Source organism: Dreissena polymorpha, chromosome 10, assembly GCF_020536995.1.
Source record: "Dreissena polymorpha isolate Duluth1 chromosome 10, UMN_Dpol_1.0, whole genome shotgun sequence".
Classification (NCBI taxonomy): domain Eukaryota; kingdom Metazoa; phylum Mollusca; class Bivalvia; order Myida; family Dreissenidae; genus Dreissena; species Dreissena polymorpha.
The window spans coordinates 25,908,349-25,926,706 of NC_068364.1; the positions used below are offsets into that span (position 1 = coordinate 25,908,349).

An 18,358-nucleotide genomic window follows, 5' to 3' on the forward strand; every position below is an offset into this window, starting at 1 on the left:
CGCAACCGTTGTGTTTATTTCTGGTGTTTTCACTTCATATACACTTATATTTGTAAATGCAGCATCAACATACTAAAACAATATGCTGGAAAGAGCAAAATAATCCATTTGAATGTCAACCGTACTTTCGTTTTGACAACTGACGACAGAAATGATTCGATGAACGATGTGAGTCTAAATGTAGTTTTCATGCAGATTCGTTCATACGACACAAAGACACAATTTTGTTCTACGGATCGTTTCGGCTTAGAGGACTGGGTGAGTCATGTAAAATATAGAAAATAATACATATTTTTTTATAAACAACTGGTAGCAAGATGAGATGTAGATAATGGGTCAGTTACCTCATTTTAACTAATTCTTTTGACCTGTTAATTATTTTCAGCTCAATTCAACAGTGAAAAAATGCCCATACTGTCACTTTAACAATTGTTTATATTCACATTGTCTTGTTTATCTATTCATCCATTCATTTATTAACATGATCGTCCGTGTTAGTGAGATAAATACCTCTCAAATATTGAATGCAGCGATTAGATGTAATGAAATGTATTATTTTCCGTAGTTCAAAATACAACAAATGCTTAAATATTATGGTTAGACTTAACCACCGATCAGTCAAACATCAATAATTCTTTAAGGGGTCCAGATATCGGAAAAGTAGCACCGGAATCGGATTCAGGAAGACAAAATCACATAGATTGGACTATCTTATTGTTTTATTTCACTGGAATGTAAGGTGTACTGGGTTTTGCGCTTCTGTTAAAAGAGTGCTGCATTCTTATCGAAATGCACAATTTAAACTCAATAATTCTTTTACGAGTCGAGATATCGAAAACTTAACACCGGATTCGGATTCAGCGACAAAAATTCATAGAGATTTCACTATCTTATTGTTTGATTTCGATGGAGCGAACGAGCTAGCGAGCGAGCGTATTTCAATTGTGCACGTAAATGGGACGGTCTATGAAAAGGGTGCTTAATACAAAACATTTTTTTATGATAACTTTTTTTATTCATTTATTTTTTTCAATTTTTTTTTTCAAACTTTTAAACAACACTATAAACTGTTTATTTTTTATTAAAAACAAAAAAAAATTTTTTTTTTCATTATATGATACATATGTATTTTTTTATTTATTTTTTAAAAATTGATAACTTTTGAACGGCTGTAGATATCTTAAAATTTCCAACGAATTAGTGATCAGCGTGGTCATAGGCATATAGAAATAAACATCTGTTCATTTTATTTCGACGTTATTTTATTTTTTAATAAATAAATTATTTATTTATGTTTTAAATGTTACGGACATAACATTCCGCATCTATCGCTTCAATATCATGTTCTTAATTCTATCCAACAGTTCTGCATTATAAAACAAACGTTTACAATATAGTTAAGAAACTAAATCACTCGCATCATGCAAACAACTGAGTCTGGGATTGAAGCCGGGTCGCCTTGGTGAGAAGCGTGTATACCAACCACTGCGCTGAAAGGACATGCACATGTGTTTTCCCAGAGCGAGGCTCATTTTGTCTTTCAAATGAATTGTGCTGAAGCAGTACTTACTGATAAGGTTTTCTTGACAGCTGATATATAGATATACGAGGGTCGCATGATAGGAAACATGGCTTAATGCACACGCTAATCTGGGACGACGCTTTACGCACATTATGCGACTCGTATCTAATGCAGGTGTTTCGAGTTTTAACTCGAAAAGCAAAATAGGTTTGCCGAATGGTTTCCATGGGTGAGTCTTGGCCCGATGTTCTACAACGCGGTCGTTAGTTTCGCATCTCTGACGACGACACTATCATTGTGTTATTTAAAGTGATATTATGGGCATTTTTCACTGATGAATTGAGCTGAAAACAATTAACTGGTCAAAAGAGTTAGTTAAAATGTGGTAACAGACCACGTATCTGCAACTCATCTTGCTACCAGTTGTTTATAAAAAATATATAAATTATATTCGATATTTTACATGACTCACCCAGTCCTCTAAGCCGAAATGATCCGTAAAACAAAAGAGTGTCTTTGTGTCGTATGAACGAATCTGCACTAAAACTTAATTGACATTCACAAAGTACGGATGATATTCAAATGCAATTTTTCACTTTCCGGGATGTTGTTTTAGTATGTTGATGCTGCATTAACAAATATACATGTGTATGAAGTGAAAACACCAAAAATAAACAACGGTTGCGATAGACACCTATACACTGTTAGATGCCCATACTATCACTTTAAAAGAGCAACCGACATTGATTGCTATTAAAATCGTTGATTATACACTGATTGATACCCAGGACAAAATGTTCAGTACACTCTGGGTAAATGAGAAAACCCAATAGTGACCAACCAGGCAGCCTCAAACTGTATGCGGCTTCGGTCAGTATACGATTTGGGGTTGCCTGACTGGTCAAGAGTATATTACTTAGTTGACACTGCATCTAATTCCCAAATATGGAACGGCCGACGTTTATGCTCCTGCCTTTTCTTTGCATCAGACTGTGCAAGGCTAGTATCAGTTTTAAAGATCAATCGATCTTATTCCGAAAGATGCAATCAAAAACCTATATCACGCAGCTTCTAAGAAAATCCCATTCGCCCAAATGCAAGCGAGCGATAAACCTTCACTTCAATAAATGCACCACAAACTCTCGTCTGTCAACGTCGCTGCCAATGAAATACATGTTGCAGACACACTTAGGAAACAGTTGATAACCACTAAAGGACTTGGCGCGATCGCAAAATGGCCTTTCATCCAGAAGAGAAAGAGAGCTCTTTACAAATAGGCACTACTTTCGACAATCACCACGTGAAGCAAATATCTTAGTGTCTTTTCACCATAAATCAGCCAATCGTGATGCAGCGACTATTTCCGGAATCCCCGGCAAAATGTGAACATTACCATAACTATTTCCGGAATCCCTAGCAAAATGTGAAAATTAACATAATTAACCAGCCATACGCGCATGCCCACAACATAGTCCGCATACGCAACTCTGAGTCTCTTCGCAAGCGCAGCGACGCTACATTACAGTGCACACAACATACATTCATTTATCTCTTGCGCTAATCATCTCCGCTCAATAACAAATCACTCAAAACACAATACGAAATCCGCTTCGAACTTCTTTCCACATCCACTTCTACTTTCTTTTTGCTTTCACGAGGATGCTTTCAGTTTCACTTTACTGGCGCAATCCGCAATGACATGACTTTGCTCACATACGCACGCAAATCAACAAAGCAACATATCACATACATAGAATAAATACAGAAATAACAACGTACTAAATCACTTGGCTTATATCTTTGCTCTTCTCAAAAATCAGTGCCATCAAATGCCCCTCAGACGCGCTATTCGCTATGTCGACAACAGCCCTTTCAACATAGTAGTACAACAACAACAAGCGCGCGCCAAATATGGCCGATTGAGGAAAGACACAATGAATTTCTCGCAAGTTAGCAGTCAGAATAGCTTTGTATCAATGTATAATGCAGACCAACTTGTTCAATTAACATTTCGGGGCATACTTCTGCAAGGAATACTTGGTACGGTAACACAAAAATGTGAAAATTTCAAAAATCGGAGCCCAGGAAATGAGGATTTTCCAAGGGCGCCATTTTCCAACGTCTTTTTTTTTCAAATTCAAAAGTTGACGAAAGCCCAGTAATTTCTCTCATCCGCCGGCCTGATCAAGTGTGAGTGGGACAATCACCGTTACTACATCGAGCCCATCGCCTTCGACATGCAGCTAGTCCAGAGATACTGCATCGACGTTAAGGCTAACTCCTCAGTCACTGAGGTACACAGGGTAATACACTTTTAAACAAGATTTTATGCAAACAGAATGGACTAGTTAACCCTTTGCATGCTGGGAAATTTGTCGTCTGCTAAAATGTTGTCTGCTGAATTTCTAAAATTAGCATTTTCTTTGATTTTTTTTTCAAAGAATACTATCAGAATAGCAAACAGTTTGGATTCTGTGGCGTCTCATCTGGATCCAAACTGTTTTCAAAGGCCTTCAAAATTTGGTTCCAGCTCTGAGAGAGTTAAACTAGGTAGACTATTCTACTCGCCCATTTATTGGCATCTTTTGGGTCATTGTTTATGAAACTCATTCTGGGAAAACTGGGCCGAATGCATGTGCGTAATGTGTCTTCCCATATAAGCCTGTGCAGTTGCACACACACTCTTATAAGAGACATCACTTCCAGCTTTTATGCTATTTTTCATATAAAAGAACTCTCTTAACAAAAATCTAACTGATTGGCCTTGTGATGTGCACAGGCTGATCTTGGACATTATTTTACGCACATGAATAAAGCCCAGTTTTCCCTGGACAAGGTTCAAATGATTCTGCAGGTGTTGAAAGCATCAACATTCTTGAGGAGTTGAGGCACCTGTCGGTAACCAAGGAAGCTCTCGTATCCAAGGAGAACATGGGGGATGATGGGATAGGTGACGAGGATTGGACGGTCATCAGTGCACAAAGGTTAGAGAAACATTGGGATTCTTTGATAAGGTAGCGATAATGTATATTTATTGAATGTTAGCTGGTCTACAGTTATCTGTATCTAGTGCGCATTATTCAATTAAAAAAACTCCTTGCAAGGAATACACATTTACATATTAACATTCACAAAAGTGCATGCAAAATTTAATAGTATCCCTTTTTAGCTAGACTATATGAAATATATATAGTGGAGCTATCCTACTCACCCCGGCGTCGGTGTTAGCGAGCGGGTGTGCGCGAGCCTTATTTTTCAAAGCCAAAAATGGAGACAACAAGTTTTGAAATAAAGAAAACTGTGAAATCAGGCACCAGTTTACTATTGAACAATCAGTTGCATCAATCAATTACACGCACCAACTTTAGAAATTGAAATTTTGGTGTATAAAACTGCACACAATAAATGGTAAAGTATGGTAATGGTTTTGTTTCAAGCACTTACCATATATGGGCACTTTTCTGTTATTTGCTTTATGCCTTCATTTACTCATTTCTGTTTTTTTTTTCTTCTAAAATAAAGGAAAGAAAATGTGAGCAATACTGGATATGCAAGGTTAACCTTACTTAATGATAATAAACAAATTGAAATATGTGTCCTGCTTGTGACATGTTTTACTTAAACAAGCTTAAATAAGCTGAGTTTATATTTGAGCCTTGCTCTGGCACAATGGGGCTTAATGCATGTGCTTAAAGTGTTGTCCCTGATTAGTACGCACAGGCTGACCAGGGATGACACTTTTATGGAATAATTTGTTAAAATGATGTCTCTTATTAGTGAAAATCCAGTTTTAGGCGGAAAGTGTTGTCCCTGATTAGCCTGTGCAGACTGCACATGCTTATCTGGGATGAGGATTTATGCACATACAGTCTGCAAAACTCACTTTTTTGTCTTCATAGCCAATGTGGCTATGAAACTTCAAAAATGTCATAGCCAGAGGAAATTTTTCATAGCCAGAAAAAAATGAATTAACGTACAATGACATTATCATGAAAGGACGAACACAGTCGTTATATATAGATTGCATTTGGGGGGTAACCGTAAGTTTGTAAACTAATCAGTATTCCAGGTTTCAAACTTTTATTCCGTCGTAGCTTTCAGTTTCAGTTAAAAAATTATTGGCTTTAGCAGTACAATAAAAGTGTAATTCTCGGCAGCAAGTAGTTAACAGTAAAAATACAAAACCAGTTCTCACGGGTATCGATCTTAATCATATGAATGATTAACAACAGGGCTCATGAGTTCAAGTGTTTTGATTTAATTGATCACTATTTTTTGAAAAATATTTTTTATTTGTATGCATTTACTTACATAATACACTAAGATGGATATAAAATAAAGTCGTCTACGTATGGATACATTGGCACTATGCACGGGCGGGTTAGTTTACGTGCGTATGGTTATGAATTTAAAATAAATTGCGCATCGACTGGGGAATTATTTTTTAAGAGTTTTGAAACACGAAACAAGTTAACAGTATAACACCCTTCTAGAGTAAATCGTATTCATATTTACTGTTGGGAATGTGTTGCACGTGTTAACTTTTTGTGCGTATATACATGTTCATAACGACGTCATTTCATCGCTTAGGTAAACTACTGCATATGTATATACACTGCGCGCGTTCTCATTGGTTACTATCGATGTTAATGAACCGCTTAACTCTGCCTGCAAGGCGGCGTACTAATTGCGCTTCCAGAACAGAAAACTATCAAAACTGTCGGCAAAATGACACTCGCTTTCATCTTTTGATCTAAGCCTTAATTGTTTGGATGAATGCCCATGTATGCTAGTTGACTGGATTATAAACCGATATTTTAAAAGCGTCATCGGCGACTTTATGGCATGTGTAAATATTGAAGTGTTACACTGTTACGGTTATTTAATTTTTTCAAAACTATTGATAACACACATTCAACCGTTTTACTTAATTTAAAAACAAAAATTCGCACTTTTATTTCATTTATCGGCGTAGAATTCAAGTTCAGTTTACCAAAAGTATAACGATATTTTTAATACGCGAGCCGGACTTTAAACTCTCTATAACAGCTAAGGGAGATCACTAATGATAGAAAACTAAGGGAAGTAACCAAGCGGTGTCGCTATAAGAATTTACACCTGAAATGCGTAAATTGATTATTTGTTTGTTTATTTTCTCAGATTCTTTTTCATCGCAATTCAGGCGATCTATATTCAATTTTTCTATCGCCAGAGCCTAGATTTCATCGCATTGGCGATCAGGCGATAGGGGAATTTTGCAGACTGCACATAGATTTAACCCTGTTCTCACAGAGCCAGGCTCAAATCAGTAATCTGATTGTGACATCTTATACTCGGCAACACTGAAAAACACAAGGTTTTTATTTTATTTTTTTTAATTTTTTTTGGACAATGAACATCTGATGATGAGATACAATGGTTAATCCAGAGTTGAAGACTATCTTTTTAGCTCAACAGCAGAAGTTTACGGGGATAAGGAGAAACTGGTCCTGACTGAGGAATGTGAACTTGTGACCTTGCAGGAGGTCATCAATGGTAGCCTGGAGGTCACCACGACACACGTGTACTTCTTCGACTGTAGCACCATTAGGGAAGATGGTAGGAACTTCAAATATATGTATCACATGCTGAACATCAAACATATGGGCCGTGCTCTGTGAAAAAGGGGTTTAATGCATGTGCGTAAAGTGCCGCCCCCGATTAGCCTTTGCAGTCCGCACAGGGACGACACTTTCCGCTTTACGATATTTTTCGTTTAAAGAAAGTTTCATCTTAGCAAAAATCCAGTTTAGGCGTAAAGTTTCGTCCCTGCACAGGCTAATCTGGGACGACACTTTACGCATATGCATTAAAACCCCTTTTCACAGAGCATGGCCCATATATATTCTGTGCTGAACATTGATGTCTTTGTAGTACAACCAGTTAAACTGTTTAGTCATTTATAAAAGTGAGCATAAAACTTCTTGGTTTAAAAAAAAGACATTTTCTTGGACAAGTAAATTTGTGGATTTCTGAATTTAAAAAAATTAAAAAAGGAATTTGGTCGGTAAACCCACGAAATTAACACAATTTAATTTCCTATGAATACTAATGTTTTCACAGTATTTCATCTAACACACGTATTGGATCAAAATAATAGTGTCCATTAGCTGCAATTTTCTGAGAGGGAGGCTAATACTAAAGTTATCCTATCCCCAGGTGGTGAGGATTTCAAGTGGAGTCTGCCTCAGCTGCGCGAGATCCACTTCCGGCGCTACAACCTGCGCAGATCTGCCCTGGAGATGTTCCTAGTGGACCAGACCAACTACTTCCTTAACTTTGAGAAAAATGTTGGAATTTCTGTTGTTGTTGTTTTTTCAGACATTGTGACCTGCCTCGCCCTTGATTACTGTGGCATCCATCTTATCTCTGGTTCAAGAGACACAACTTGCATTATCTGGCATATCGAGCAGCAGGTGAGAGTGACTTCCCCTGCACTAATAATGACTCCCCATGTGATTTAGTAGCACAAACATAGTCTATTTAAATTGTGTTGCAAACTGAGATGATAAACCATTCACTGTAAATAGGTGGAGTCATGATTGCATTTGTGCACAAATTAAGTTTTTTTCTGAATTAATCACTTGTCAGAATTACATGTATTTATGCATCCCTGAACAGAATGGTCTTGAATTGGATTACAAATGCTTCAAGTGCGTGTCTGAGTGGTAAAGTGTTAAATAAAAATATGTGTATATTTCACAGGGTGGGGTGTGCGTAAACATATCACCAAAGCCACTACAAACGCTTTACAGCCACGACAACGAAGTATCCGCTGTCCACATCTCCTCTGAACTCGATCTCGCAGTCTCCGCTAGCAAGGCAGGTTTATACTTGACTGGTTTATTGATTATGAACAACTGTATGACCCTGTACCAGACTGGTCTATGGAGAATATAGAACTGTTTAACCAATATTAAATGAAGTACACAAAATTTGTACATCTCGGTTGATATTAATTTGAATGGCATGGTGACACCATTAATTGTGCAAGCAAAATAAAACACTTTTGTCTTACAAATAGCAGTTTGTTCAGCTGTGAAATATGCCGCAACATAGGTTTCACACTTTCAACACGTCTGCATTTTGTGAATTTGGAATAAGACATCAAAGTGTCCCAAATTGTCCCAGTGTCGTCCTATTACTAAATAAGGAGGATACTCTCTCTCTGTATTTTATGTGTAAGTAAAGTCCGGTCTTAGTAAAGATCTTATTTAGGCCTTAAGATTCAACTCTATTTAATCTGGGACGAAACTTTAGGCACATGTATTTAGCCAAGTTTTCTAAGAACGAGACTCACTTTAAGGCATTCTTGATTACAGGATGGTACGGTGATGATGCACACTGTCCGTAAGGGGAACTTCATCAGAACCCTGCGACCTGAGTGCAGTGTGGGGTGTAGCCTTGACATTCCTATGATTGCTGTCAACGACATGGGGCAAGTCATCGTCTACTCTCGAGAATCTCAACCTGCGAATAGATAGTAAGTGATAGGGATAGAATTTCAACCTGTCAATTTTAAAGTAAGTGACCAGGCTTATATATACTGAAGTGAACTCTTTATCAAGGCCAGACTAGCTTAGTCGGTTTAAACTTATTTATTTAAGAGCGATGGCATTGAATGCCAGCATTTTTTTAAAACACTGTCGAGTCCGTTTATTATCCAAGACCCGTTAGCTCTGGACGCAAAGGGCTGAAATTGTTAAAATGCTGTAGCATCATTACTTTTCATGGGCTATTAATTTTTGTTTATTTCATGGGTTGAATGATCCAAAAATTTACTCCAATCACATTAGGAAATGACCGACGGAATAATGGTGATTTAATAGTATAAAAAATTTATAAACTTGACTTTGCTAAGCCTATGGCAAGCAGGGTATTTTGTGTCTTGTATGACAAAATATATTTCTGATTCAGGAGGACTTAACTCTGCACTAATTTTCCCTCAACGGCAAGCTCCTCTGCACACGGACTGTCCATTCCAATATTGGTCACATGATCTGCAAGGGAGAGCACCTGATCACGGGGGACGACCAAGGGAACATAACTGTGTATGAACTGTTCAGGTAAAAAACATTTTATGTTCTTTTAGCTAACCTGAGCACAAAATGCTCTTGGTGAGCTTTTCTGAGGGCCTTGTTTATACTCTAGATGCCACATTTAATGTCCAATCCTCATAACAGTTGGTCATTTGTCCCGATGATATCTCGGTCTAGTTCAAAACTGGGTCACACGAGTGAGGTCAAAAACTAGGTCACTTTGTCAATTGAAAAAAGCTTGTATACATTAAAAACTATTTACATTTTTAATGCAATCTTGCTAAAATTTGGGCTTTTCCTTGATAGGCTATATTGAAAATAGATAGGACATCATTTGGTGATTTTCTCAAACAAATCAGTTAATTTCATGTAAAATATTAGTGCTGAAACAATATACCTGTATATCTGTATATATCACAATACGCAATCCGCATATTGTATTGCGATACGATTTTCATCATACCGGTACACAAATTTTACAAATATTCATCCACAATTCGTCCAGAAAAGCCATCCGAAATAATGTTATCAAGGTAAATAAAACAAATCAGTGTTTAGTTAAAATAAATTGTTGCATAAAAATAGCATTCTCAAAAGTCTATTATACAGAGTAGCGTTGTTACATGCCTGGGAGTCCGCAAGATCTTCTTTTGCATGTCATACCAATAAAAGCGTTAACTGTGTTTGTAAAGCATTTTTTACAAAAGGCTAGAATTGCCATTTGGATATGACTAGAACCTTTAACAATACAAAGGTTATGTTCATGTTATTAAGTTGGTTTTGGTGATTAGGTGGCGAGTAATAATTCTGGTACAAGTTAGCAATATATTGCAATACGGGTTTTTGAACTGACAATATATTGCAATACGGGTTTTGGCGTATTGTTGCAGCACTATTAAATATGTAATATTATGTTGATAAAAAACACTGTCTATTACTTTTTCATTAAGAGTGATGGTATGTGTTATCAGTCATGTGAGAATGAGGTCAAATTTAGAATTGCAATCGTTAGTTGAAATCACTCATCCTTTACATCTATGATTGCTGGTCACTTAGCATAGTTGTTTTTCTCTAGTTTGAAATATATGACTGGCCCCTTTCTATGGTGTGCCTTTATAAAACACATCACATTGTTTAAGTCTCAAGACATTTTAACGCAGTATACAAGAAGAAAAAACAACAATTTAATAGAAAATAAATTATATTTATAATCATTAATCCAGTTTTACACCAGTTGCAACATGGCTTGCCAATAGCTCAATGAGAATGTGATGTTTTGTTATCCATAGTGAATTGAGTTTTTTTGGTGGGTGTTTTCAGTTTATGACACTGTCCCTTTAGTATACAATTCTATTTTTAGATTACGTCAGCTGACCTCTTTACCTCTGTATGTGCCAGTTCACTGCCTTGCCATCACCAATGGCAACAGTCACATCATGGCGGGCCTGCGCGATGGAAAACTGATTATTATCGGCATCAAGTCGCCAAATGAAGTTCGCTAAGACCTCCTCTACCAGATTATATTTAAAAAAATAGTCCCTTTAAAGTTTGCTTTTGGCAAGTTACCAAAAATGGTGTGACAAGTCTTGTATTGAATATAGAACTTATGTGTTTACAAATGTCTTCATCAGGTAAACTAAATTAACACTCAATCTTAGATGGGTAAATTTGATAAAAAAATAGTGTGTTCACTTTTTATTGTGGCAAGATTCTTAAACTGATTTGTCTGCATAAAGTGTTAAGATGCTAAAAAAGATAGTCCTTTAACTTCTGCTTTTTACTTCTGCATAAATTGTTAAGATGCTAAAAAAGATAGTCTCTTTACGTCTGCTTTTTACCTCTGCATAAAGTGTAAAGATGCTAAAAAGATCCCTTTACGTCTGCTTTTGACGTATTACATAAACTGGGTTTTGTGTAGAATATAGAATAGGAGGATTTTTTTTTTTTATAGAACCTTCTTTTTTGCTTGGTTTTGTCAGGTTATGAAAAACTTGTTTATTTTTTTCTCAAGGAGTTCATATAGTCACTTCAGGTAGAAACAAATCATTGGGCAGAATTATGCCGTTTTGTACTTAAAGAATTTTTGCTACTACTGGTCCGTTGAAATACATGGCCGCCAGGGGTTTGGGCATTTTTCCTTTTTATGGCTATAGTAAAAACGTGTTAACTGTCTAGTTAATATTTTCGCCAAGTTTTAAAATGGTTTCAAAAAAAGTCGCTGAGAGTTTCAGATGAGAGACCGTTGACATTTGGCCTTGTTGTTTAAGAATTGGGGTTTGGGAAGAAAAGTGCTTTTTACAACATCGGAATCAACAAATGGTATTTTAATGTCTGAATTATTTAGTTTAAACAAATTGCACAATGTGTGAGGGGTTTTGTGTAATATATTTTTGGCACTTTTACTCTTATATTTGAACATCAAGTGTTAACATTTAAAAAATAGCCCCTTTACGTCTGCATGCGATATAATAGAGAAATTTTGTTTTGTGTCAAAATATGTTCAGAGGAAAATAATAGTAACATCTTTTCGTGAATGTTTTATAACTGTGCATAATTTTGTCAATGTTGACTTATGAAAAATTTGTTTATTTCGGAAGGTGGTCAAATAGTTTCTTCAGTTCAGGTTGCAAAAAAATAATTGGGCAGAAATATGCCACTTTTTGTGAATGGAGAACTTTTGGCTTATTCTTGTTAATGTTATTTCAATGTGTGAATTATTAAGATAAAACTAATGGCACAATTCCTCTTTAATATTAAGAGTTTTGTGTAGTATATTTTTTGGCGTTTTTACTGCTCTTTATCCAGCATTAGTTTGGTTTTGATGTTACAAGTTTTTCTTGTTAATCATCAACAATTTGCTCAATAACATTGCTGCAGTAAACTTTGTTACTGTCTGACAGCAAAAAACTATATATACTACGAAAATATTGTCAAAACACATTTTTGAATAGTTCTGTTGTTGCATATGTGTATGTTGATATCTTGATTACATATCCATAGCCATTGTAAATAGCGATAACAAGTGTTTATTATACAATTATGTACTAATATTTGTTAATAGTTTTTACGCACATGTTCCTCTTTGAATTCGACTGTGCTATATTTCTTTATTCATATCACAAATATTATGTATTATTTAAATTTATACAAAGTATATGTGATAAAGTATGAGGTCTTATTCAAAGTAAGTGTGATCAAGTGTGGGGTCTTATACAAAGTATGTGTGATTTAGTGTCAGGCCATATTCAAAATAAGTGTGATTAAGAGTTATAATTGCTTTGAAACATTGATAAAAAGATTTGTTGTTTAGAGCGATGTGTTTCAGATTTGTTAACTTAAAACTGTTTTATACTAACGTGGCATTACATACTAAATCTTTTAAGATACCACAATCTTCAAGAAGATTGTGTGTTTAGAGAATGCAACGATAGCAATGCAAATGATTGTTAGAAATACATGTTTTTTGTTATTATGCACCTTTTGAAGAAGTGGGATTGAATCCCTATTTACTTTTCATTTTGATGTTAAAGGTAAAGGTGTTAGTAACATGAAATTCAATTAACAACAAAATAACTTGTTTTTTGAAGGGCAAGTTTAATATCTAAGCATAAGATTTCTTACTGAATACATATTGTAATTATGTACACGAGATTACAAATTGTATCATACTCTGTTATTATTAACATAGAGGTCAATGGTTTCTTTTTTGTTCATTTTGTTTACTAAATCTTTCTGTTAATTTGTTGTGTGTTTGTTTGTCAAAATAAAGCCATATTTTCACGATATTTTGGTATTCTGTTAGACTTTGTCCAGAGAAATCTCCACAAATACCTGAATACTGTATGTGCATTATCGTTATAAAATGTTTATATTGACACAAGACTGTTTTAGCATAAATATTTTCTTTCATTTTCTTTAACTCTACTAAAACAATGCTTGAATTACATGAATGTTTACATGGTCAGTAAAATTATGTTCCTATTGTTATAATTAGAAGTTCTTCTTGAATGCTCTGAGCTTTTATAAGTACATACGTACAGCTCCGGACCGGAGGGTCAATAGCTGGGAGTTGGATTATTGCAACTATTATAATCAGTAGATATAATAGACTGTTTCTTGACAAATATGAACCTTATTCTTGGAAAACTGGGCTAAATGCATGAACGTACAACGTCATCCCAGATTAGCCTGTGCTGTTGGCACAGGCGAATCAGGGAAGACGTTTTCCTTCTCAAATTGATTTTTGCTAAGAAGAGAATAACTTCAAACGAAAATACCATACAAGCAAAAAGTGCCTTCCGTGATTAGCCGGTCTGGACTGGGAAGACACTTTATGCATATGCCTTAAGACCAGTTTTGTCCAAAACGCAGCACATTTAGAAATTGATTGGAAGAAAAATCCGGTTACACTAATGGTAGACTATCTGACACTATTTTACTGACACTATTTGATGTTAGATTATATTTAAGTTATCTCTTTACCACTTAGATACTTATTTTCACGCATTTGTAGTCCCTTAGAAAGTTATATTTAATTTAAAATCTTCTTTACTAGATTCAATATTTTAAAGGATGCATTTCCAACCCTCAGATGAGCAGCAAACAACATAAAACCCAAAAAGACTGCGAGTTACTCGCAGACTGATCTGGTTTTATGCTGTTTGCACATAACCATTTTCGGTTTGCTTCTAAGTTGGAAGGGCTAAAGTAATTACCTTGTTTTCTCCGTAAACAAAATCTGTGATATTTTATTAACAAAAATAAAGTACCAAACAAAGTACCAATTAAAGTCTAGGCAAATTAAATTGTTGTATCACGTCAATGTAAAAGTAATATTTAGTAGCTTTATTGTTAATGTCTACTTGTATAACGTGATTGATTTACACAGTATGTGTATAAATGATAAATGATGGTCTATGTATATCCTGGTATATCATCTTGTGCAATATGTAACCAAGTTTTGTCACAGAATAAAATATATTTATCTTTTCAAAAACTGTCCATTTTATGACATCTTTTGTGTTGCAGACATGGGATAAAACGTGGGCAGCACACGTTGATTTTTCTACACATAAATACATGAACCTCGTTCTGGGAAAACTTGGCTTACTGCATGAGTGTAAAGTGCGATCCTAGATTAGCCTGTGCAGTACGCATAGGACTATCAGTGACGACACCTTTCGCTCTAATGCAATTTTCATTTATAGGAAGTCTCTTTTAAACAAAAAGTCACTCTTAAAGGAAAGTGTTGTCTCTGATAAGCATTTGCAGACTGCACAGGCTAATATGGGAAGACACTTTATGCTCATGATTTAAGCCCATTTTCCTAAAGCAGGACTCACTTCAGCACACATATTTTGATTTTTTACATGTCTGAAGAAGTGAGTTGTGAAGTAGGAAACCACTAGACATCAACTTGATAAAAAAATAAATTAATCAATAAAATCAGTAATTATTATAAAAAAACATCAATATCAAATATTATTAGTTACACTGTTAGTAACTGATGGTGTGTGGGATATACACATTCGCTGTTGTATGGTATGAAAGTGCTGAGTGTATATATCCCATACACAATCAGTTACTAACTATGTAACGATTATATCTCAACCGACTACTCGATTACTTGGGGTGTATGGAAATTACTCGGGATGTATGGAAAATATACCATGGGCACGCGACCACTCTAAGCCAATCGTATTAGGTCATTTTTGTAGGAGGTGAGATATAGATGAATACATAACAATTAACTACAGCGCTACTTCTGTTGATATGAGTCTTAATCTCGGAAAACAAGGCTTAATGCATGTGTGTTATGTGTCATCCCAGATTAGCTGTGCATGTCCACACAGGCTTATCTGGGATGCCACACTCCGATTAAAATTGATCTTCAGTAAGAGGTGACTTTTTTTAAACAAAAAAACATTAAAGCTGAAAATGTAATCCTGATTATCCTGTATGGACTGCACAGGCTTATCCGGGAAAACACTTTAAACGCATGTATTTAGCCCAGTTTTTAGAGACCAAGGCTCACATGCATTCCCAAAGTCTCCCACTAATGGTTAGACTTACAGGTAGTTGTTCACATATTTTCGTGATTTCAAAACATAACATTACCCAGTAGATATATAAAGTGAAAGATAAACAGTATTATAAATTATTAGTTAAAATAGAGCAGAATACTGTAAAATCACTTATCTTTGTTTGCATGGAATCTTGTCTGTGTATTTTTTAAATTACTACCAAGACATGTGACTTCTTGTATTTCTGCTTTTCGAAAAGGACTTTGACTTTACATCGCTTATTTTCTGAAGTTTTTTTGTTTTAAATTTGTGGATTAGTAAAACCCACAAAATCAACTTAAATTGATGTCCCACGAATATCAATGATTTTACAGGATCATATGAATGTTGAACAAAAAGCTTCAGATGAGTGATGACTGAAAATTTATTTTAGTAATTTTATGCGAAACACACACAGGAACTCCTAGCACACCAAAGAATGCCTTACAGAAATCGCTGAACATTTTGATATGGGACATTTTACACATGACCATTGCTTTGGAAAAATGGGTCTTAATGCATGTTCATAAATTGTTATTCCAGATTAGCCTGTACAATGGTATATCACAAAGTATTAGTTGTGGGAGATCGTTACGTCTCATTTGGAATCCAAAAGTTGTTCTCCAGCTTTCGATCGCAGTAAGGGCTTTTTTATTTGATTGACGGCTTATTGTGGGGATTGAGATGTAGCCCATATTGCGCTGTCATTTACAAAAAGTGATGGTTATATTATGTCGATGATATTTTTAGAGTAATGTTCCTTTATTAATCAATCAACGTGTTATAAAGTTTGCCAGCGCCTTATACTGGTTGACAACGTGTTATAAAGTTTGACAGTGCCTTATACTGGTTGACAACGTGTTATAAAGTTTGACAGCGCCTTATACTGGTTGACAACGTGTTATAGCGACTGACAGCGCCTTATACTGGTTAACAACGTGGTTTAAAGACTGACAGCGCCTTATACTGGTTAACAACGTGTTATAGCGACTGACAGCGCCTTATACTGGTTAACAACGTGTTATAAAGACTGACAGCGCATTATACTGGTTGACAACGTCTTATAGCGACTGACAACGCCTTATACTGGTTGACAACGTGTTATAGCGACTGACAGCGCCTTATACTGGTTGACAACGTTTTATAAAGACTTACAGCGCCTTATACTGGTTAACAACGTGTTATAGCGACTTACAACGCCTTGTACCGGTTGACAACGTGTTATAGCGACTGACAACGCCTTATACTGGCTGACATCGTGTTATAGCGACTAACTAACAACTGAGCACCTGCCGAGGCCGAAGACGGTTATTCGCGAAGCGAATATTCTGTGTCACCAGGTGGCCATTTTAGAGCGACCGTAGGTCCCGAGAGTTTACTCTCCTGGAAATGCGTCCCTGGGTTCTTCCTGTGCTTTGTGTTGGAAGCTTAAAGTGATATTATGGGCATCTAACAGTCTGAAGGCGTTTATCGCAACCGTTGTGTTTATTTCTGGTGTTTTCACTTCATATACACTTATATTTGTTAATCAACATACTAAAACAATATGCTGGAAAGAGCAAAATAATCCATTTGAATGTCAACCGTACTTTCGTTTTGACAACTGACGACAGAAATGATTCGATGAACGATGTGAGTCTAAATGTAGTTTTCATGCAGATTCGTTCATACGACACAAAGACACAATTTTGTTTTACGGATCGTTTCGGCTTAGAGGACTGGGTGAGTCATGTAAAATATAGAAAATAATACATATTTTTTTATAAACAACTGGTAGCAAGATGAGATGTAGATAATGGGTCAGTTACCTCATTTTAACTAATTCTTTTGACCTGTTAATTCTTTTCAGCTCAATTCAACAGTGAAAAAATGCCCATACTGTCACTTTAACAATTGTTTATATTCACATTGTCTTGTTTATCTATTCATCCATTCATTTATTAACATGATCGTCCGTGTTAGTGAGATAAATACCTCTCAAATATTGAATGCAGCGATTAGATGTAATGAAATGTATTATTTTCCGTAGTTCAAAATACAACAAATGCTTAAATATTATGGTTAGACTTAACCACCGATCAGTCAAACATCAATAATTCTTTAAGGGGTCCAGATATCGGAAAAGTAGCACCGGAATCGGATTCAGGAAGACAAAATCACTTAGATTGGACTATCTTATTGTTTTATTTCACTGGAATGTAAGGTGTACTGGGTTTTGCGCTTCTGTTAAAAGAGTGCTGCATTCTTATCGAAATGCACAATTTAAACTCAATAATTCTTTTACGAGTCGAGATATCGAAAACTTAACACCGGATTCGGATTCAGCGACAAAAATTCATAGAGATTTCACTATCTTATTGTTTGATTTCGATGGAGCGAACGAGCTAGCGAGCGAGCGTATTTCAATTGTGCACGTAAATGGGACGGTCTATGAAAAGGGTGCTTAATACAAAACATTTTTTGATGATAACTTTTTTTATTCATTTATTTTTTTCAATTTTTTTTTTCAAACTTTTAAACAACACTATAAACTGTTTATTTTTTATTAAAAACAAAAAAAAATATTTTTTTCATTATATGATACATATGTATTTTTTTATTTATTTTTTAAAAATTGATAACTTTTGAACGGCTGTAGATATCTTAAAATTTCCAACGAATTAGTGATCAGCGTGGTCATAGGCATATAGAAATAA

General features: G+C 35.5%; 1 protein-coding gene across 17 annotated transcripts in view; it reads left to right on the forward strand.

The window, feature by feature from the left end:
- LOC127847014 (neurobeachin-like protein 2) overlaps nucleotides 1-18,358 on the forward strand; it is a 69,772-nt gene that overhangs the window by 22,377 nt on the left and 29,037 nt on the right. For 3 of the 17 annotated variants that reach the window (XM_052378514.1, XM_052378519.1, XM_052378516.1), the window contains exons 1-7: nucleotides 3,415-3,825; nucleotides 4,377-4,506; nucleotides 6,972-7,120; nucleotides 7,721-7,977; nucleotides 8,267-8,383; nucleotides 8,884-9,044; nucleotides 9,479-9,627. The exons of 3 other annotated variants lie outside the window; for them this stretch is intronic. In XM_052378514.1, the coding sequence (XP_052234474.1) occupies nucleotides 4,454-4,506; nucleotides 6,972-7,120; nucleotides 7,721-7,977; nucleotides 8,267-8,383; nucleotides 8,884-9,044; nucleotide 9,479 (738 nt within the window). In that variant the 5' untranslated portion in view covers nucleotides 3,415-3,825; nucleotides 4,377-4,453 and the 3' untranslated portion in view covers nucleotides 9,480-9,627. Of the gene's footprint in view, nucleotides 1-3,413; nucleotides 3,826-4,376; nucleotides 4,507-6,971; nucleotides 7,121-7,720; nucleotides 7,978-8,266; nucleotides 8,384-8,883; nucleotides 9,045-9,478; nucleotides 9,628-10,960; nucleotides 14,597-18,358 lie in introns of those variants that run through there. 11 more of the 17 variants (XM_052378526.1, XM_052378525.1, XM_052378513.1 and 8 more) reach the window with 10 other exon arrangements.